Genomic DNA, 23,600 nt, shown 5'->3' on the forward strand with positions numbered 1-23,600 from the left:
TCTATGGAAAGTCATACTCAATGTAAGAGTAAATAGCTTATTATATAACACACATGGAAACACTGATACTTGCACAATATTACAATAAAATATCGGTGATCCAGAATGCTTAGAAAACAAGCTCTTTTATGGGTTTATTCAAGTGGCTTAATAGTTGAGTTTTTGTCTTTTAAGCACAAAAAAGTATTGAATGGGAATCTGTGATGAAATACATTACACAGTCCCATGACTTCTTAAATATACTATCTGAATATCATGCTGTCTGAGAGCCACAATCATGACTGTTGGAATGGAGCTCTTATTCAGAAGAAAATTCAGGGCCCATTTGGGTGTGGATTGCTATTTCCTTTATGATAAACTCCCCTGGAGGTGAACATTCTGAGTTCTTGTATCCGTGTTTTGTAGTTTTTGTTCTGTTTTAATATTTCTTGCTTTGCTAACAGCACTGACTTCTCCCTGCCTGAGGAAAGGCCAACTGCAACAAGTCTTCCCTGCCCCCCTAATCTGCTACATTTAATCCGCTGTTGGCTTGCTGATTTAAGATGCTCAGAAATTTTCCTCTGCTCTTATTTGCACATAGTGTAAATGTGATTCATAAGCTAGAAAACCCTGTGAACAAAGCTTTGGTGCGTACGTGTTGCTAGAACCCCAGACCTGCGCTGTCTGCTACAGCTGCCGTTAGCCACACACGGATATGGTGCACTTGAAATGAGGCTAGTATAACTGAGGAACTGAATTTTTAATTTCATTTCAGTTTAATTAATTGAAATTCAAATTTTAAAACTGGTACTTGATTCAGTATTGGAAAACTTGGGTATGTTTGCAACAACTTGGGTGTCAAAATCTACTTTTTCATGAAATTTATCTAAGTTTTATGAAATCTAAATACAGATCAAGTATTTCCAAAAAAAAAAAATAGCATTTGAATTTGAGATATGTGGTAAGTATAAAATACTATACAGATTTTGAAGAATTAGTGAGAAAAAAAGAATTTAAAATATCTCATTGATAGAAAAAGGGACTCTCCTATACAGCTGGTGGGAATGTAAATTGGTGCAGCTACTACAGAGAACAGTATGGAGGTTCCTTAAAAAAACTAAAGATTGAGTTACCACATGATCCAGCAATCCCATGTCTGGGCATATATCCAGAGAAAACTCTAATTTGAAAAGACACATGCACCTCAATGTTCATCGCAGCACTATCTACAACAGCCAAGCCTAAATGTCCAAAAACAGATGACTGGATAAAGACATGGTGTGTGTATGTGTGTGTGTGTGTATATATACATACACAATGGAATATTATTCAGCCATAAAAAGGAATGAAATCATGCTTTTAGCAGCAACATGGATGGACCTAGAGATTACCATATTAAGTGAAGTAAGTCAGACAAAGACAAGTATCAATATGATATCACTTATATGTGGAATCTAAAGTATGAATTTATTTACAAACCAGTAACAATGAAAACAAATGTATGGTTACCAAAGAGGATAATGGGGGGGGGTGCAGAAATTAGGAGTTTGGGATTAATTTATACACACTCCTACATATAAAACAGATAAACAACAAAGACCTACTGTAGGGAACTATATTCAATATCTTGCAATAACCTATAATGGAAAAGAGTCTGAAAAAGTATATATATATACATAATGTATAACTGAACCACTTTGTTGTACACCTGAAACTAATACAACGTTGTAAATCAACTATACTTCAATTAAAAACTCATTAATAATTTTTATAATGACTACATGTTATGTTAATATTTAACACACTTAGTTGTAATGTTAATATTTAATATACCAAGTTAAATGTATTATTAAAATTATTTATACCTCTTTCTTTTCACTATTTAAACTTATGTAGGAGAAAATTTCAAATTGCATATGGGGCTTACATTTTTTGTTTTATATGGAGCTTACATTTATTTCTGTTGGACAGCGCTGACTTAATTCATCTTTAAAAAAATTTCCTGTTTTCTTAACTGTATTCTACATACAGAAGTGTTAGTTAAGTGAGTGTTAAATAGGTATGCAACATCACATTTACATGTGCTAACTACATGTAGACGGCTGGCAAAGTTCAAAATGTTACAGGTGTTGGAAAGGACCGACTCAAACCCTCTACCAAGGTGACAAAACATGACACTGAAGCTAGCAGACCATCAGCCCTTTGGTGTCAAGGGCTCTTTCTCACGTGGGTCTTTATCTGCCCCAGGACCTGGCATGACTTACACACAAGAGGTGCTCCAAGATAATGGAGTTTAAATTATTGTATCAGAGATGCAGAGAGAAAGAGAAAATCTCATTGTTGCTAGCCTCAAATAAAAAGTACTTAAAAAGGAAATTTTATGACTATTACTGAAATCAAGAATTAAATTTTCCCGTACAAGGAAAGTTAGGAGAGAAGGAAGTAGTTAAGCAGGAAGTAAGCTCTCTTGTCCCTGGACACTTCAAGCAGCTGTTAATATCACAATATCGTGGCAGGTTCTGAAACAACATTCCTAATTAAACCACATATTGGAAAGATGAAATATTTTACTTAGTGTTGATTTTAGGAAGTTTAGGGAATAAAAATCACAGTGGCTGCCATCCATAGCATACCTATTTCCAGGGGGGGCGCACAATTCTGAATAGTACTTGATTTTGGGCTCTGTCCCACTGGTCCGAATGGTGGCCACGCCTCCATTAGCAAAGGTAAAGGTGATCATTTGGCTGCGTTTACTGGTAGGGAGAACCTAGGAATTAATTTACACATGTCATAACTTTAAGCAGTAACATAAGCTGCTCTCACCTAAGCGATATTTCCCCCTGGATAAGCAAGAAAGTAAATGCAAAACAAATACACTGGTTTGAAAAGAACATTTTTGAGGAAAACAGAAAATGTACTCCATATAAATGAAATAAATGAATAATAATAATGATGATAAGGCAATTTGTGAAAATTAAGTAACTCTGTACACTAGCATTTTACCTCCCTAGTTCTACTGAAGTTACATAAGGTTTACTAAAATTGAAACACATTTCACCAAAAAATTGCTTAAAACAGATTAATAATGCATTACCAAAACCACACAAAACATTAGACTTATTTCACTGTCAAGAGCTTCTAGAAGATGTACTGATTGCTTTCCAAACCCCACTGAAATGACTGAGGCATTAGAAAACAAAAAACACACAAATGCAAAGAGGTAACAGCAGCTGACAGAGCTGCCAACCAATCGTGGAAGTCAGAAACCAGAGGGAAATGACCTAATGGAACACGGGACAAGAGCGGAGCCCTGGTGGCAGGCAGACAGAACCGAGTCAGCATGCTCTGCAGAGCCTGCAAAGCTCACCACCTGGGGCACCCGGTACTGCAGGGGTGAGACAAAGGTAGTATTTGAAAGGAGCTATTAGACCCTCCCAGATCCTCACCCTCTGCCCACACGGTCAGGCAACTACCTCATCAGGAGACGGTTTAAATCCCTGGTGTAACTGAACCAGAAGGGCTCAGGAGTTGGTGACATGGCACCATGGAGGGCAGGGCATGGAGAAAACTGAGACTAAGTCAGAGTCCACACTGAGTGCTTGCAGCCCTCCCCTCCGGCCTGCAGCACCTCTCCATTACTTCTGGGACCTCAGCATCCCAACTTATAGCCCTTGGGCAGGAGCTTAGGGTGAGACTGAGGCTTCCCCAGATCCTCTCTCCCCAAATACAATCTCCCTAGAGTGAAGTGTGGTCAATGCTTTGGCAATGCCTTCCACATGTATAAAGAGACTCCAACCAGTTTTTTAGGGCCCAAAGTACAATTAAGGATTAACAGACTTTGGGGAAGACAAAAGACAAAGTCCAAACCAACATCATCATAATAATAACAATAACAATAATATATATAAAGACAGTACAGAGGAAAAAAGATCTGCCTTTTAAAAAAGCTATAATTAATATCCTTAAGAGATAAGATATGATATACATGAAACAAGAATGGGATGTTATTTTTAATAAATTAGAGAAAAAGAGCTGACATAGCCAACAGAAGCATTGAAAGTTACTGTTGAGGTCATCTCCCCAAAAGTAGGAAAAGAAGATACAGATGGACAGAGGGAAGAAAGAAACACAGAAAGTAGAACATCGCTCCTGAAGAGTCAGCATCTAAGAACTTGTCGAGAAGGGGAGAACAGAAAATGCTTGAAGTACAACCATCCAGCCTCCTTCAATATAAAATTAAGAAAACTTCTCAGAACCAAAAGAAATGACTCCACTGACCAACAAAGACAAACCAAGTGTCCAAAGAAATGAATGAAAAGAGACCCATACTAAAGCACATGGCTGAACTTCTAGAACCCAAAGTTTAGCAGGAAGTTCCCACTATCTTCCCATAGAGAACAAAGTAAGTTGCACGGAAAGGACTGAGTGAGTATGGCGTCCATACCCCTGTAGGCAACACACAGCAGGCCCCCACCAGTTCCTGAATGAAGGGATGATGGTGCTCAACAAAATCCATGGATGCTCAAGTGCCTTATATAAAATATCACAGTAAAATTGACCCTCAGTATCCGCGGATGTGAAACCCGTGGATACTAAACCCACGGATATCAAGGGCCAACCGTATCAGTTTCCTGATGTGTTAAATGACAGTACTGGCCTCGATGACTAGTGAGAAAGAACCTCTTCAGTTTCAGTCCATGGTTTTTAAATATCTATATAATTTGACATCTTATTTATAATAACTCTTAAGAACCAGCTTCAGTTAATTATATGATTAAAACCAGCTTCAATTAATTATATGATTAAATAAGTTGAGCTATTCAAAGTGTAATAAAAGGTAAATAAAAAAAGAGTTTAATTGATGAAAGACATTACTTACAGCTTTTTTATCAGGTTGGCTATCATCATAGCCAGTTGTAAGGTCCCTAATGCCAGAAATTTCAAATTTGCCACAAGTTTTTGGATAATTATTCTTCCCATCGTAGTTTCTAAGGTTTTCAAATAATTTTTTAACAGTGCCTTGATCATGACAGATAAAATATGAAGCTTTGGTAATATGGTAGCCATACCTATCAATACAAATACAATTACATGCAAAACAAGGAACAAAGAATTCTGCACAGTGTACACTGAACATGTCATCAACCAGTATACTCTAAAATAAATGACACAAATAACCATGACGAGTTTCAAAGGAATAATTTAGGATTAAAAAAAAGAGGTCCAACTATCTACCCCAGGGATTGCTGAACTGTTGCCTGGCCCTCAGCCAGTGTTTCTGAGTAAAAGTTTTATTAGTGGAACAGCCACATCATTACCTTACGTGTTGAGTCTGGCTGCTTCTGCACTACAAAGGCAGAGCTGAGTAATTGCTATAAAGACTAAACAGATGTTTCATGAACACATTTAGTCTTTTTTGACATTAGACACTTAAAATCACATTCTTCCATTAGCCATTTCTGCAACTAATTTTCTCATTTGTTAAGGATTAATGTCATCATGAACGGTAATTACTATTAAGTGATTAGGTATCAAAAGGAAAAGATGATCTCTTATCTAGTTCTCATAAGAAATAGAATTCATAACTAAAGTAAGAGCATCAGAAAGAACATCAGTATCTCATGCACAAGGACAGAGCAAAGCATTATAAAATAGTACTATGTGTGACGATGCATGTTAACTTTACTAACTGTGATCATTTCACAATGTAGACGTATACTGAGCCATAATGTGGTACATCTGAAATGGATAAAAAGCTTACTCCAATTAAACAGCATTAATAGAAACTTACTCTACATAAATGGCCTTTAGCTGCTGAGACAAAGACAAATTCTTGGTTGCTAGAAAGCTAGCCAACTCTGCAGTTATGACGGCAGCACTGACTCCATCTTTGTCCAGAACAAAAGGGCAGCACATGTATCCTGCAGAGACACACACAGTGAGGAGCAGGTCCCTTTACACACTACGTATGCACACGTCTACGTGCATCCTGCCTACTGCCCAAGAGGCTGCACAGTACGTAGATGCTTCTCATTCACCACCATGATATTTGAGAATCTAGCCCAGTGCCTAGTGCATAGCAGGCCTTCAAGAAGTATTTGTTGAGGTATAAACTACTATGTATAAAATAAATAAGATACAAGGATGTATTGTACAGCACAGGGAATATAGCCATTATTTTATAACTAGAAATGGAGTATAATCTATAAAAATATTGAACCACTATGTTGTACACCTGAAACTAATATAATATTGTAATTCAACTATGCTTTAATTTAAAAAAAGAAAAGAAAAAAAGAATTATTTGTTGAATAACCTGTAAGGAGTCTCCCTCCTTGTCAAATTGTGCACATTTTCCAGGTCTAGCCCAAATCGCTCCAGCTCACACAAAATTGTTTCCAATGGTTCTAGTCAATCTGTATTCTGTCTTCTCTGAATCCTCACAGTTCTTGCAAGTTTCATTATTCACCTTGACACTGAGCCCATACTCTCTTGTGTGGTTTCTAACCAGATCTATATAAATTGCTGTAGGCTAAGGTCAGTGTTCTCCATTTCTTTCAGAGTCACTGTATAAGTGATATACAGTAAATATTTGATAAACAAATGTAAGAAAATATTTGTTTTAAATAACAAAGCTACAGAAAGACCAGACTGCCAGTTTTGACAACAAAAGAGCAAAAGCTGAGCTACTGCACTTCATTCAATGAATTAGTTCAGTTGATGTGCTCATGTCTGTGCTGCAGGGAACGTTTAAACCAGCGAGATACGTGTTGTATAATGAGCATGATGCACAGTAACTTTTACTAAACAAAGAGCTAAAATTATCTCCAGCACAAACATTTGCATTTCAAGTTTCTATTGCTAGCTCTCCTTTCTGCTCATTTATAGTGATCATTTAAGACAAGTGTTTTTCCGTCATCCTGGCTGGGTCTTTCAGGTGACAATCACTCTGATCAAAGTCCCACAACCGTGCATTCTCCTTTTTTCTGGACAGATCTCTGCAGAGAATTCTCCGTGTGTGAGTGTGTGAGTGTGTGTGTGTGTGTGTGTGTACTATAAGTGAACTATATTCGGACTGGGTATCAACACCATAGTGAGGAATCTCACAACTCTCCAAATATGAGGCTTCCGAAGCTACTAGCCGCCATGTATAGAACATCACTGTTCTTAGTCATCCAGGGAAAGGATTCACTTCCTTACATAAATGGCTTGGTTATTTGTGAGATCTATTTTTTTTTCAGCTGAAAAAAAATCTGCAACACCAAATCTGGGGTGGGACAATTCAACACTTGCTGAGCGTCACAGAAGCAAAGCAAACTGTGTGCTCTCATTTCACTGTTAATCTTTTGAACCCAAACCCAAATCCAAATTTTTGCCCGTTTATTTGCATTCTGTAAATTAGCTGATTCCATGATCATGATGTCAACTCTTACCAATAGCTTCTTCAAATGCAAATAAGACATTTTTCCCCTGGTCTATTAGTTGTTTGGCTCGGTTTCCCATCCACTTAAAGCCAGTTAATGTTTCCTAAAAGGATAATCCAAAAGAGAAAGAAATGCCTTAGACCTTTTACAGAGCAAAAAAACGGAAGAGAGCAAGTCTCACAAAGACCTTACCTCGAAGTGAAAACCCTCCTTTAAGGCAATGGCCCGCAGGATTTTTGAGGAGACGGTGCTGGACAACATGTACGTGTCTTTGAGGGCACTGTGATCTTGGTTCTTCTCTTTCCAAGAAGTAAAGAGCCACCAGCCCAAGAGGGCCCCCAACTCATTGCCTGAAAACACTCTCCATTCACCACTGAAAGAAAAAACAATCTCTGCATGGCAGTGATCTTTTAAGAGAGACGCTGGAAGTTACCAGGACAGAACAGTTAAGCCAAACAAGGCTCAAAGCAGCCCCTGTGAGGCTGTTCTTGTTATTCTTGTTTAAACATCTGGCCAGAAGTGTGACTGCCACTCCACAAACATTTGAACAACTACTGTGTCTCAGCCAGTTTGTCTAGACAAACAGCCTATCTCTGAAGGGCAGTGATGACACAGAAACACTTTTATCTTACTCATTGGCAAAGGTGTTGGTTTTAAACATAACTGAAGTATGCTGGCAAGATGCACCCAAGTGTAATAGTTTGCGTAGCTCAGCTTTCTGCTGATTCTCAGTGACTGCGCGGCAGTCCTTACAGTCAAGTGCGGTGTGAAAACAGTCAGGACCCGGAGCCCAGGCCTGGGGTTTGCTCCTGTCTGCAGTCCAGGCAGCTACAAGTGCATCTCACTTCAGCATGTATCACTTTAGCTTAAATTTCTAAAAACCAATATAGAATTGAATCTGTTTTGTCATAATCTAAAATCCTAGCCCTTTGAGGGTATCCCACTGCCTCCTAAAATCACACAGGCTGTTTGACACCCAAAACTGCTTGGACGCTGCTTACTGTTCAACGTTCCCCCTTACTTATCACTGCTCTGTACAAACTCCAGTCACTCTCATCCTGAACTGTCAGCAACCCCAGGATACATCTCTGGTCTCAACCCAAATTCAACATGGCTTTGAAGGGCCCACTCCTTAACCAAACCCTTCAGCAAATACTGAACTGTAAAGTCAGCACCAAACAAAGTACTCGGCCCTCATTAAGCACTGAGTCATTAATTATAATAAAAACAATGATAAAACGGGGAGATAACAAATGATCATTTCAATTCCAAACACATACTGGGCTGCTTTACTCTGTATTGTGCTTGCTGATTGTGTGGGCCCCGGATCAGGACTCGCTCTATGTCAGAGGACCTGACAGATGTTCAGTGAGATGATTGCTTGCAAAATAAATGCAAACCATTTCCAAATAGGTCTGGTCTCTCCAGAAACATTTTACTGCCGAAGATGGAAGATGTCACCTTTCATATTTTCCATTATCTAGGTAATCACAATTAATCGTACCTGTCTTGCTTTTCAGCCACAGCAAGTCTATCAGCATCTGGGTCGTTTGCTAAAACGATTTTGGCCTTGGTTTTGTCAGCCAAAGCAAAAGATAAAGTCTGAAACAGAGTAAGGAGAGGAAAGATCACTCCAATTGAGAATAGAGGACACTGCAGTCTTTAAAAACTCAGTTCAGTTCGTTAAGCACTAGAAGAAGACTTTCCCCAAACCAAGGCTGCATTTTTTTTTTTTTTCTGGAGCTGGTCTTGGCTGGTCATATATTACTTCCTAAGTCAGAGGTCAGATGAAGGGCGCATCAACACATGACCCACACATGCCCGTGGGATCCGCCCCACATCTGAGAGCGCGGGTGTGGCTGGACTGGTATTTCCAGGCCTGGCTGTGTGATCAACCTCACAGACAAGCCAAAATAAACCGACTCTCTGAATATCATTGTAACCCTAACCTTTAAAAAGGTTAAAAGAACCATAATTTAAACAGTACTTCTTCATACCAGAAAAATATCAATTAAGGAGTAAAAATCATGTGACGAACCTTCATTCTTTTTTTTTTTTTTAAATGGAGGAACTGGGGATTGAACCAAGTTCCTTGTGTACGCTCAGCATGCACTCTACCACTGAGCTATACACTACCCGAATCTCCATTCTATTAGTGCTCCTTTTTGGCATTAAGAAGTACAGTAAATTAAATAAAAATTAAATTAATTAAACTGAATGTAAAGCATCATTTTAAATTTGCAAGCAATTTCAGCTCTCACATCCTGATGCCAAGGCATCTGATTTGAAAGTTCCTCTAAGAAACAGATGACTAATAACTATAAATATTTCCAATGATGAAATTACTTTTTTGTTCAGCACAATGGTAACGCATAAAAACTCATTTTACTTGATAGTAATAGTTTGAATATAAAAGGTAAATTTGATAATTGAAAAAAAAAATCAGTTACCAAGACACCTTTACCCTCTTCGGGATTCGGGTATTTCACTGTCGGGAACTCAGGATCAGGATCCTTCTGTTCGGGAACGGCCTCAGGAGGAGCAAAGTCAAAAGCTTTGAAAGCCGACTGCACGAAATCATGCCCCACGCCATGGACGGAGGTGTGCACAAACTTCAACTTGGTCTCCCTGTTCACACTCCTAGAACCAGACACATCGCAGAGAATGATAAGATATGCAAATACGGCTCAAAAAACTGGAAGGGTTGCAAAATATCAAGGAGCCAGATTCCTAAGAACGTAAGATATCAAAGGAATACGAAAGTATAAGACAGCGGAGTATCTTTCTAATTCCATTAAAAAAAAAAAAAAGAAACAACACTTCTTACTCTCTTTCAAACATCCACCCTCCCCCAAAACATTCAAATTTTACATTTTACTCTGTAGTTATCTTCAGCCAATCTGATTACTTTCAGATTGTGTTTTACACTACAGCTTTCGCACCTAGGGTGGGTTTCAGGAGAGACTCAGCTGGCCCAGTGGCAGTACCAGCCCTGGGGCTCCAAATACTCTTTACTAGCTCCAAATATGATTTTCAAAATGTCCCTTTTACCAAAACGTGGTGGAGCATCTCATACACAGATGCATAAAAAATAAAACTTTTCTTTGTCCAGTAACAATCCTGTTTGGCAAAGTGTCCTGATATAGGGACTTAATATAGAATAACAATAAATATCAAAATTAACAGAAGTTATAAAAAGGTAAATATAAAGTGTTAAAAAATTCCAATGATCTACTTCCTAGGTTCTTAGGTTATTGTCCATTTCTTTCAGTGATGAATAAATGAACAAGGTCTTCTCTAAGACCTTTTAAACAGTAGTTTAAAACAAACATACCCTTGAAAATAAAATGCATCTAGAAAAATAAGTATACAAGATTAGTGAGAACAAATCTGGAAAAAAATCTCTTAGATATTAAAGTGAATTAAGCCATCACAAGTAGAACAGTTTAGTCCTAGATATATAAAGGCAGATTAAAAAGAACAGAATAGAGTCCAGAAGTTGATCCAATTTAAAATGGGAAATAGACATGAGAAGTAGTAAGGCTTAGTGGTTAACATGATTTGGAGACAGACTCTAAATTTAAATCCTAGAGCTCTGCCACTTAAAGCTGTGTGACTATTGGTTATTTACTTAACCTCTCTGTGTCATAGTTTTCTCATCGATAAAATGGCCACACACTAGAATCTACCTATCAGCATTACTGTGATGATTAAAATGAGATTAAATTAATTAGTACAAGTGAAGGGCCTACTGCAGTTATCAGATATATAATAAGCACTCAAATCATGTTAGAAATTGTTTAATAAAGGTGGTATTTCCAATTGGTCAAAAAAAAAAAAAAGACTCCTCAATTTAATAAGTTGGTACAATTACAAACTTTTTAGAAAGAATCTAATCTGCTTTCCTACTTTATGCCTCATATAAAATTAAAAATATAAACACGAAAGTCTTAGAGCAAAACAAAAGTCGTGGCTTTTTTTTCACAGAACTAGAAAAAATCATAATAAAATTCATATGGAACCATCAAAGACCTAGAATTGCCAAAGCATTACTGAAGAGAAAGAAAGAGGCTGGAGGAATAACTCTCCCAGACTTCAGACAATACTATAGAGCTACAGTCATCAAGACAGCATGGTATTGGTACCAAAACAGACATATAGACCAATGGAACAGAATAGAGAGCCCAGAAATGAACCCACAAACTTTTGGTCAACTCATCTTTGACAAAGGAGGCAAGAATAGACATTGGAATAAAGACAGTCTCTTCAGCAAATGGTGTTGGGAAAACTGGACAGCAGCATGTAAAACAATGAAGCTAGAACACTCCCTTACACCATATACAAAAATCAACTCAAAATGGATTAAAGACTTAAACATAAGACAAGATACAATAAACCTCCTAGAGGAAAACATAGGCAAAACATTATCTGACATACATTTAAAAAATTTTCTCCTAGAAGAAATAAAAGCAAGAATAAACAAATGGGACCTAATGAAACTTAGAAGCTTCTGCACAGCAAAGGAAACCAGAAATAAAATAAGAAGAAAACCTACGGAATGGGAGAAAATTTTTGCAAGTGAAACCGACAAAGGCTTGATCTCCAGAATATATAAGCAGCTCATACAACTCAATAAGAAAAAAATAAACAACCCAATCCAAAAATGGGCAGAAGACCTAAACAAGCAATTCTCCAAGGAAGACATACAAATGATCAAAAAGCACATGAAAAAATGTTCAATATCACTAATTATCAGAGAAATGCAAATCAAAACTACAATGAGGTATCACCTCACACCAGTCAGAATGGCCGTCATTCAAAAATCCACAAATGACAAATGCTGGAGAGGCTGTGGAGAAAGGGGAACCCTTCTACACTGCTGGTGGGAATGCAGTTTGGTGCAGCCACTATGGAAAACAGTGTGGAGATTCCTCAAAAGACTAGGAATAGACTTACCATATGACCCAGGAATCCCACTCCTGGGCTTGTATCCAGAAGGAAATCTACTTCAGGATGACACCTGCACCCCAATGTTCATAGCAGCACTATTTACAATAGCCAAAACATGGAAACAGCCTAAATGTCCATCAACAGGTGACTGGATAAAGAAGATGTGGTATATTTATACAATGGAATACTACTCAGCCATAAAAACCGACAACATAATGCCATTTGCAGCAATATGGATGCTCCTGCAGAATGTCATTCTAAGTGAAGTAAGCCAGAAAGAGAAAGAAAAATACCATATGAGATCGCTCATATGTGGAATCTAAAAAACAAAAACAAAAACAAACAAACAAACAAACAAAAACAAAGCGTAAATAAAGGACAGAAATAGACTCACAGACAGAGAATACAGACTTGTGGTTACCAGGGGGGTGGAGGGTGGGAAGGGATAGACTGGGATTTCAAAATTGTAGAATAGACTACACTGCATGGCACAGGGAAATATACACAAAATGTTATGATAACTCACAGAGAAAAAAATGTGACAATGAGTGTGTATATGTCCATGAATAACTGAAAAATTGTGCTGAACACTGGAATTTGACACAACATTGTAAAATGATTATAAATCAATAAAAAATGTTAAAAAAAAGAAAAAAAATCATTTCTAAAAAAAAAAAAAATAATAATCTTAGTATAGTGAAATCTGAAGTATGGCACAAAACCCAGAAGTCAGAAATTAAAAGTTTCAATGAAAAAAGTCCAAAAGTAACAACAGAAGGGAAAACCATATTTGAAATAAAGACTAGTTTTCTGTATAAGCAAAGAGGTTTTACAAATGCAAAAGATGAAGAGATACATAGAAAAATCTAGGTGAAAGAAAAAATATTAATAACTAATGCAAATAAAGTTAGCTATTACTTTCATGTAGCAAACTGGGTAAGAGGAAAAATTTGATAATACTCAATGTCAGTAAGAATGTATTCATCACATACTATTATCATATACTGTTGGTGAAAATCTCAACTAGTGAAACATTTCTGCAGAGCAATTTGTTAACCATTATCAACTTTGTAAATGCATATGTAATTCTGATGCCTGAAATGTATCTTATGAATACACTTGCACACAAACACACAAATACTCAAGGAACTGTGCTCAAAGCTGCTGACTCTAGTGCTCCCTGGAGTAGCAGAAAACTGGAAACCCTTAGTCTCTGAAAGTTCAATTAGAGGGACAGAGGGAAGGCTGACAGGTGTGTTTTGTTTGGATTATAGATTTTAAAATGGTCCCCAACATTTAAAAATTAGAAGATCTCACTTGAGGTGAGTTTCCAATCCATTTACCTGTGAAAACAGTATTTTTTAAGGTCTTCAAAGTAGTCCTTACTGATGGAAGCTTTTGGGTCATGGAGAAGCGGACTGCTGTTGATTATAGAATCGTCCCAAGCTTGAGGCCATGGCTCCAGATTCTCCTCAATCGCTTCGGAGATCCCTTTATCATGAGGAGAAATGATCTGAGCTCCGTTATCCCAATAAACCTAGAGAAGGCGGGAAGGTGTCCAGACGGTTGAGCGTTAGTTAATGGAAATAAAAGCATCCATTCCCTGTGCTCCCAAACCGGAAAGGCACGGGATTCATATTGAAGGATGTAAGTGTGGATAGAAAAATAATACCTTATAACCATTATCCTGCTTTGGATTGTGAGAGGCGGTTATCATGATTCCAGCGCAAAGTTTCAGATGTGACACTGTGTAGGGCTGTAATACAGTAGGCAACCAGAACAGTGTCAAACAAAAAAATCAGATCTGCTTAAAAGATCTATTACACATTGTTTGCACCATGTTCCCTTTTAACATGCATAATATATAAATATCATAATGTGTCATACAATATTTTTGTGCCACATCCATGCAATAGACTCTGATTCTCCTTAGAACTAACCCATTGCTCAAAATTCCAGGGTGTGTACCCCAAATGAGAAGTGCAAGTATTTTCCTAGGTGTCTTCTCATTCTGTCTTCTACTTGGTAGGGCCAGAAAACTCTCCCAACAGTATGATGGGCTAATTCTCTACTGCACATTCTCTGAAGCCTTCTGCTTCGACCAGAAGTCTATGGATTCAGTTCATTCCCTCCAACTGCTACCTTCTCCCTTCTTTCCCCAATTTACTTCGAAGGAAAAGGCTGAGCAACTTGCTGAAGAAATGGAGAGAGCTGTCACAGCTTGTCACTTACCTCCCCCTTCAGGGCTGGTTATCCCTCCCCTGTATGTCTGCTTAGCTCCCATCTTTAGAAGACTACTTTCCAAAATGGGGAGAGGTGGGCTTCTGCCCACTACAGCTGTACATGAGATCGACTTTACCCAAGCATCCTGAGAGTCTACCCATCTGTCCCCCTCCATCTTCCCACCAACAATCACTGTGGTCACTTGTCCCCCTAGGAGTTAGCTCAAGCACCCCCCCCAAGGTGTCCTGGAGCCAAGAAAAAAGGAGAATCACCCCATAGCATGGGCAAATGATCATGAGACACATGTAACTCATGTCTGATATAAAAATAATAGCTGTCAACACTTATATAATAGAGAAGACCATGGATGCTTGAACATATCGCAGTTTTTCCATCAAACAATAAAACCTGAACCACACGTGGAGGTAACACTGAGTGTCTACTGGGATATTCACAATCTAGGAGGTGCTGCAGGTCCCTGTCAGTGCATTAGAGACAATAAGCACAACCAGTGGAGCTTACGTCTCCTGTGCTTATACACTCTTATTTCTACTTGACGGAAGTAACTGTATTCAAATTCTGTTTTTGGCTTAATTTCTAAAAACATATTCTTAGCATTTGGCCCTGCTCTTAAAAGTTCTACCTACTTAAAAGCAACAGCTGTCACAATCCCTATTGTCCTTTTCTTTAGATTTTTCTATGTAAGAATTTGATAAAAATCTTACTAAAATATGCCAAGGATGCTTCTTGTACTGTGGCCATGCATAGGATTTAGAATGAACCATTTATATAAAAAGCTACTGCATCAACTTGTCAGAAACATTCATGATAAGACATGGTTTCGGGTGAATTCATATTTAGACCCAAGAAGTTTCCTAACTGTGATAGCTGGTAAAAAGAATACACAACATATTAAAAAGCAAATGAACAAACAGACAAACATAGACATTTTGCTAACTAGCTAAAATATCCTTGAATAAGAAAAACTACATTAAAAACATTAATTCTGATGAATCAAAAGCTGAATACCAGAGAAATATAAGTAGGATGTGGGAGGAACATTTCTGGAGAGGAGAGAGAACTCCTGATAAAAAGCAGGCAGCTCTTCTGCCCTTTAAATCCCAGAATCCCAAGAGCACGAAGACTGTAAGACTCAGCCACGTCCCACCCCCAATTCCGTGACAGGAAATTATAAAAGGAAATGATGACTCACCACGAAGGGGGTTGGGGTTATATCAGAAAAGAGGTACACAGGAATCCCCTGGCTGATAAATGTGGTTGCAGCAAGTCGGGCAAACCTGGAAATGCAGAGAGTCGGGGGAGAAAGGAGGGCAGAGTGGTCAGGACTGTGGGCGACAATAAAGATGGACATGAATGTCTTCAGGCTGGTACAGCAGCCAGATCAAGAAAGATGCCCGTTATCCTCCTGCTAGCAGGGAGCATTCAAGCTGGAGGAACCTCAGGAGTCATTTCACTCCACCCCTTGGTTTTACAGAGATGGGACTAGAGCCAAGAAAGGCCAGGCGATTTATCCCACGTCCACCAGCCACCCAGCAGCTGAGCCAGGCCTGCAGCCAAGTCTCTCAACTCTCTGTCCATCTCAGCGGGTCTCAGTTGAGGGAGATGCTGCCTCACCCCGGACAATGGTCTGGAGACATTTTTGGTTGTCACCAGGGTAGGGTGCGAGCGGCAGCTGGTGGGTGGAGGCCAAGGATGGTGCTCAGCATCCCACAATGCACAGGGCAGTGCCCACAACCAAGAATTATCTGGCCCAGGACCAAGTCACATCTCGACAGTGCAGAGACACAGAAACTCCAGTTTAAAGCTCTCACAATCCAGAAGATGCCATGAAGACTAGCATTTGATTTGATGCTGCCTTCTATGAAACACAAGGCTCATCGGTGTGTGGGTGTGTGTGATATATGTGTGACATACACACATATACGACTATGTATGTGGCATGAATATAACTTGAATCCACTCAGCCCGTAAAAGACTTAAATCTGTGACACTTTGACACATTCCTCAATTTCCACGGCACCTGGCTTAGCACAGGACACAGAACATGGCAAAGTCTTACTCCACGCCTGGAGTTAAATACTTGACCACGGTAAATGAGCAATTTACTTCCAGTGAACAATATTATACCATTACAGGATTAAACTCTCCTCAAACATTTTTTGAGCACTAACTTCACTGAACTATTCCAGGAGCTGGTTGGGGCAAAAAGAGATCTTTAACAGCTCAAGCATTAAAAGTTCTATGATCAACAGTCATACAAAAATGATTTTGACAGCTCAAAAAAATAAAAATGCTTCTACACAGGGGAAAGTCATAAAAATAACAAAATTGAGCAAAAAACAATTTAAATAAAAATCCTAATTAAATCCAAAGTGCACTCACTAGGAGGTACGGGAGTCACTTTTATCCTCATGAAATGTTTATCATGTGTTCAGGCTGACTTTAAAGGCACTTTCTTAAAGTTGGCAAAGGAGACACTCAACATATATATGATATATACACGATATACATGAACTAAGCTACAAACATGCACAAAAGAGAGTCAGTGTGTTCTCTGCGTATGCTTAACAGTTATTGCTTATAGTCCCTACCAGGTATTTAAAATTGGAAGATTAAAGAACTAATCAACATTTCCTTAGGCAAAATTCTGAGACTGCAATAGTTTCTGACTCTTTAAGAAAACTCCATTTACTCATCATGAATATTTTACCATGTATTTATTGGCTTAATATTTGTTACAATCTCTACATATCTTGCTTGTTGTAAATGACAGCAGCGCCCCTGAGCTCCACTCCTTCCTATCCCATCAAACTCTGGGACTTGAACCATAAACAAATACAATCAGTTACATTAGTCACTTTAAGGAAATGATATGGCCCCAAGGCCAGAGCAAGATGTATCTTCACCTTAATTGACAATGTTAGAATATATGAAAGACTCATCAACCTGAAGCAGGTTAGTCAGCCTAAAAAAAAGAAATCTGGAAAGCTAAACAGGCAGTTAGCCACTTGTACGCACTGTGCGTGCTTTGGCCGGAGGCTCTGATCTGCTCATGGGGCCAGTAAAGCATACTTAAGATGTAATTCTATCTGTAAATTCACTAACAGAAAATTGACAAACTGATATTCTTGTTTATACTACATCACTCTCTTATGAATGTGGTTCCTATGCATCAATCCCTGAGAGATATAGCTCTTCTCTTGCTTTATTGACAAAAATCACATTTTTGAGCCTGCAAGCTGAAGACTCAATATTTTATATCACCCTGAGTTCAGCCTAAGAGCTGATGTCATCTGGTCTTTTGCCTTGGCCTTGCTTCCTTCCTCACCTCAACACTTCTCTCTTAGATCAAAAGTTGCTGATGGGGAAAGATCAAGACTCTATGAACGTATCTTGTACTGTAAAGTTACAGACTTTTCATTAATATTAAATATATGCACGTTCTTCCAATCTCTGAAACCACTAGTATTTTTACTCTGGAATGATTAAAAAAAAAATCATCATAATAGAGAAAGCATTCAAGTAAAAAAGAGGGTCATATAACACAATTAAAAGCCTTGGTTGGCAAACTCCAGCCCATTTTGTAAATAAAGTTTTATTCTAACGCTGCCCATTCAGTCATGAATTGTCCATGGCGGTTTCTTTGCTACATGGCAGAGTTGAGTGGTTATGATAGAGACTGTGCAGTCCACAGTGTGTAAGGTATTTACTATTTGCCCTTTAAGAGAAAAAGTTTGCTGACCCGTGGTTTGAGCCTCTCTATGTTTAAAATTGTGGTTCCAGTCAAATGATCCTATCACCACTGCGGCCGCCACCACCACTGCCGCCATCATCACTACCACCACCCTCACCACCACCATCACCACCATCACCAACATCACTACTGCCACCATCATCACCACCACCACCATCACCACCACCACCACCACCAACTGACAGCTACATACAGCAGAGCCCTATTGGTCTGAGAATGTTACAAAAACCCAGTTTTCAATGGGCATTTAAGAATGGGAAGGAGCTCATGAGGCTTATAATTGGTGGAAAAAGAAAATTATGTGAAAGGAAAAGTGAGAGAAATAAATTTGCAACTATAAAAAATTGCTTTCATTTAGATAGGTATTAAGTTCTAAACTGTTGAAATAATTTCCTTTCCTTAACCCAAATGTAAACCAGAATTCTTAAAAGTTGCAAAGGAAATTTACCCATCATTTTTATAGTTAAGCTATCTATGTAGCTGACAAATGTATTTAACGTCAAGCTATGGAAATGGTGATTACAAATAAAACTACAAACTACGCTACAAAAAAACAGCTTCCTAAATATCTTTACATACCTTTTGCTGCTGCCTCCACTGGCTGGATGGGCTCGAGCGTCAAAGCTGATCACGACACCTCTTTGCTTGAGGTCACTGAATTGTTTTTCCAGGTATCTGCAAAATCCCTAAAAAATACCCCAGGAATTAAAAGAGTATGTATGTTTTAACACATCATATGTGTGTATATATATATATATATATATATATATACACACCAAAAATTGGTCAAGTTTTCTCTGCTTCCACAAGAGAACACTATAGTAGAGAGGGGAGAAATCCCTCAGTAACTTAGCAAACTGAACAACAGAAAAATAACAGCTTTACTTGTTGTCTATCTATATGTATCAGGTACTGTGCTGGAGACCTAACATTTATTATTACTAACCTCAGATCAACTTGGCCAAGAAATCCCATTTTGCAGATGGGAAAGCCAGGCCCAGAGAGGCTCAGGGACGTGCCCAGTTTCAGATACAGAAGTAGCAAAACCTAGATTTGTGCCTGGGTCTGGTTAGAGGTGGTTCAGTGCTGGGTTAAAAGCACACAGAATCTGTGGGTTTGTACTCCACCACCACCTGTGAACAAATGACAAGTTCTTTAATCTCTCAGAGCCTCAGTTTTCCATTCTGTAAAGTGGGAATAACAACAGTACCCCCTCAAAGGGCTGCATGAGAGTTACATGAGTAAAACATGCCAAGTGCTGAGAATCCATTACCAAGGAAGCACTATGTGTTTGATGTTATAAGCACTGGCTTTATTGTCATTTTCTTTCAAAGCCTGTACTCCTTCTTTACTCTAAGTTCAAGAAAGTCTGAGGACAGGGAGGTGTTTCAGATATTTCTGCCTGCGGGTGGGTCAGTGGGTCAAAGAACCTCAACACGCTTGATAAGATTTTGACATGTAACAGATCTAAACTTGTTCTGTTTGTCTGCGATACTGTTTTCCAGCAGGCAGCTCTTAAGGAGGCTCTATCAGTCCGCCAGTATAAAGATAAAAGTTGTGCAGAGTTGGGGCTATTCCCACCTGCCTAGAAATGGTGGAACACACAATTCCTGCACCTCCATGCCTCCAATAGCCTCATATCAGTTTGAAATATGGAAGATTAGAAAACTTTTGAACTCAAGAGGTTTAGGTAACTGGATAAAATAGGTTTTATTACGGAACAAAAAGCACTCTGGTTGATTGGGCAATAATGACGGTTCGTATTACTCATTTCACTTTGGTTGAAAGAAATCCTGTAAAAGATAACTGTAACTCTTCACAGGTCTGTTGCCAGAGTAGGGCCAATCTAGAAAGCCTTTAGTTTTTCTTGTACAAAAATATGATATTGGGCATATCTTCTGCAGTTGAATGATACAAGGTAATGAGGATACACGTGCACTGGTTTTGTGGGGTTTCGCAGGTTTCCCCAGAAGGTACCCAGACGCTCACAGGCTACAGCTTACAACAGTGAAGCACCCTCTCCCTGGCCCTGGTCGACCCCTGTGTTGTGGCCCCAGTGTTCAAGGGGGCAAAAAGTATTTAGCCTTAGTCTAAAATCCTTTCATCTTCAAATTGCTCTAAAAAATTCTGGGGCATGCTGGCTGAGAGAATGGTCACGGGAAGGGTGAAGGCTTTTTCCAGAGAAAAGTCTCAGTGAGGGATCAGGGAGGTTTTCAGAATCAAAATATTATCACATAACACAAGAAATAAACTTTAGATAGCTTCAAAAGGTCAAACTATGACCAATATGTGAAAGCTACAGAAAGGAAGATTTCGGCTCAAAATAATGAAACCATTCTTTAACGAGAACAATCCAAAGACAGAATGGCTATTTCAGGAGACAATCAGTTTTCCATCACTGATGCGTCATGGCTCAGTTAAGTAACCTAGAGGAAATTATAACCTCTGTCAATGAGGCAAACAATAGCTCCACTAGTCTCTATCCTGTTTCCCACTGGGGTGTTCTTGACTCACATACATCTGCTTCTTAAATCCAAAGAGATAAATGTGGGGGCACCAACAGGGTGAGAGTCCACCGCAGAGACCAGCGGGCCAGGGGGCCTGGGCCACAGTAAAAGCCAGCATGTTCTGCCAGGTCACACTACCCCAGCTTGGGCGTGGAAGCCGGGTGGTTTGTCTGGGAAATCCGTTTCCTCTAATTTTGAAACCACTCCTAAGATTTAAAAAATTCACCTGCTGTTCTTATAAAATTGTCTAAACTCTTAACATCTTTGTCTCCTATTGTGTAAGTGTTCCAGTGCAGCTGGACGATCACGTCAGAGTGGTGGTTATTACAGAGGAAATTATCCCGATGGGTGGCTAGTTGAATCAGATGGCCTTTAAAGGAACTCGGGTTTTTTGTTTTCTTTTTAACTCAGTTTTGTAGGATTCTTGGCTATCACAGGGTCTACTCCCAGAAGAGATCATTTCTTATAGCAGGGAGGGTATGTAAAACAGGTCCTCGGACCTTTCTGGGCACAGATTTCATCATTCCTAGAAAGTAAGATGCAGATGAATATAGGAGAAAAGGCTCAGGTTTATCTAGAAGCCTTTGGAATTCCCTAACATTAATTAATTAAGCTTAACAGGAGCTATGACCAATTGGATTTTCAAAGACGGCTACACCAATATATTTCATCCCACATGCCCCTCTAATGTGACACTGACTTTTCTCCATTGAGAGGGTGTCTGCATGCCCTCTTCTTGAATATGGTAGAAGTGATTTTGTGTGACATTCAAGCCCAGGTCATAAAAGTCAACCCAGCTTCCCCCTGGTGTGCATACACTCTCTCTGGATGCTCTCCTGGGCCCTAGGAAGCCCAGGGCCCCATGGGGTGTTCCAGCCCCAGATAAGGTCTCAACCAGCAGCCAGCAATGACTGCAGACACATGAGTGAGGGCACTTTAAAGGACTCCACACTCCAAGTCGGCCCAGGTGATGCTAAATGCAGCAGAGATGAGCCATCCCGACTGAGCTCTACCCACATTACAGATTTGTGAGCAAAATAAATGCGGTTGTGACTTAAAATCACTATGTTCTGGGTGATTTGTTGTGTAGTCCTAGTAACTGGAGCAGAAGGTGACCTGACCCTACAGAGCGATTCCATGTATCCGTCAACGACAACAGGAGTTCCAGGCTCACGTATTCCAAGCCTTCCCTCCGAGAAGATCTCAGGGAGCCCTCCTGCTTAACAGGAATTTGCAGCCAGTAGTCCCCTGGCAACCCTGTACCCTTAGGCAAGATTTCCTTCTTAGGGTTTTGTTAGGACTTGTCCAACTCTGCCTTTACACTGGGAGGTATGTGTAAGGTACCTGTAATCACCAGTAGTCAATTTTCCCCAGCCTTTTCTTTCCCAGAATTAAAGTGACCTCATTTTTAACAAGTCTAAGTAGTTGAAGAAACAGAACAATCTGTTCCACTTTCTTTCCTTCATAAACAGAACTCTCGACACTCAGCAGCAGCTGTTTTATCAAAGGCTTCATCTTTATTTCTAAAAGTTGGGTCTAGACTCTGACAGTAAAATTCGCAAATGAAGGCAAGGGAACTCAGCGATACTTTCCACCTATACTATAAATTAAAACTGAACAGAATGGGCTGTAGGTTATTCTGGCAGTTAGAAAAGATTTTCAACGCTTACATCTGCACAACCATAACAAAAATTACAAGACCATGAAAGTCGGTCAGCTTAGTTGGTGGATTTGCACTGGAATGAAAGCTCCATGGTGGAATCTATCTGTTTTAGTCATTATTATATCCCCAGTGTCTGGCACCCAATAAATCTGCTGAATGAATAAACGAATGGCTATGTGAGTTTTGAAATAGCACCACTTCAACCGACTGCACAAGACCAACTTTATGGAGTAAATGTGACTCCCTGTGCCTAGGCAAACCCACAGGCTCATCCACAATGAAAAAAATTAGGTCTATCAGATCCAACAGGAGACTGGGGTTAAATTAATTAAATGAGAATGTCATTATACTGGGGTAGCTTTAATACTTCAGGAGCCCAGTAAGCAAATCAAAACCCTGCCCTGTAAATGCCTCAACGTTAAGAAATCACACCCTAAGAGTCACAGCCAATCACAGCCAGCTTGGTTTCCCAAATAAGGCACCTGGTTGAGCTATAGCCCTTTGAGCAATTTCCTTGCTTTGTTCCTGCCTTGTCTCTGAAAAGTCTTTCCCCAGCTCCTGTCAGTGGAGAGCTCTGAGGGGGAACAGAAATGCGTGACCCCAAATTACGCCACTCTGGTATGTGGGTCATTTTGAGCTGAACGCAATCAAGACCCAACAGACTAAAGACAAATTTTACCTCTTCCTTAACTACCTAACAAGAATTCAGATATGGAGTTTGAACCAGAAAGAGAGCTATTACCAGAGATAACTTTTAATCTGAAAGATTATTTGTATGGCAGGGCAAACATCTAGTCACCAAACACCTGCTCCTCTACTGACCTGTAGGGGAGAGGGATATATACGTATATCTATATCTATATCTACCTATTTTAAAAGTTCTTCTATTGTTCTTTCCCACTTCGAAGCCCCAGGCCCCTCTCCCATTCCTTGGCTGGGAATGGCATATAAGCCTCCACTGCTGAATTGCCCTTGGGCCTTATTATCTTAATGGGGCTCCCACACATATGTAATTAAAATTGTCTTTAGCACTTCAGTAAGAATAATATGATCCAGCAATTCCACTCCTGGCCATATAA

At 39.3% G+C, this 23,600-nt stretch overlaps 1 protein-coding gene across 2 annotated transcripts in view; it reads right to left on the bottom strand.

Moving 5' to 3' along the window:
* PGM2 (phosphoglucomutase 2) overlaps positions 1 to 23,600 on the bottom strand; it is a 34,450-nt gene that overhangs the window by 5,680 nt on the left and 5,170 nt on the right. The window contains exons 3-13 of one of the 2 annotated variants that reach the window (XM_031436117.2): positions 18,931 to 19,037; positions 15,790 to 15,874; positions 14,026 to 14,109; positions 13,697 to 13,890; positions 9,854 to 10,043; positions 8,908 to 9,005; positions 7,596 to 7,776; positions 7,413 to 7,506; positions 5,771 to 5,900; positions 4,859 to 5,048; positions 2,613 to 2,746 (exon numbers count right to left, since the gene is read on the bottom strand). In XM_031436117.2, coding sequence (XP_031291977.2) covers positions 2,613 to 2,746; positions 4,859 to 5,048; positions 5,771 to 5,900; positions 7,413 to 7,506; positions 7,596 to 7,776; positions 8,908 to 9,005; positions 9,854 to 10,043; positions 13,697 to 13,890; positions 14,026 to 14,109; positions 15,790 to 15,874; positions 18,931 to 19,037 — 1,487 coding nt within the window. The remainder of the gene's footprint in view (positions 1 to 2,612; positions 2,747 to 4,858; positions 5,049 to 5,770; positions 5,901 to 7,412; positions 7,507 to 7,595; positions 7,777 to 8,907; positions 9,006 to 9,853; positions 10,044 to 13,696; positions 13,891 to 14,025; positions 14,110 to 15,789; positions 15,875 to 18,930; positions 19,038 to 23,600) is intronic. The other variant, XR_004131623.2, reaches the window with a different exon arrangement.

Source organism: Camelus dromedarius, chromosome 1, assembly GCF_036321535.1.
Source record: "Camelus dromedarius isolate mCamDro1 chromosome 1, mCamDro1.pat, whole genome shotgun sequence".
NCBI classification, from domain to species: domain Eukaryota; kingdom Metazoa; phylum Chordata; class Mammalia; order Artiodactyla; family Camelidae; genus Camelus; species Camelus dromedarius.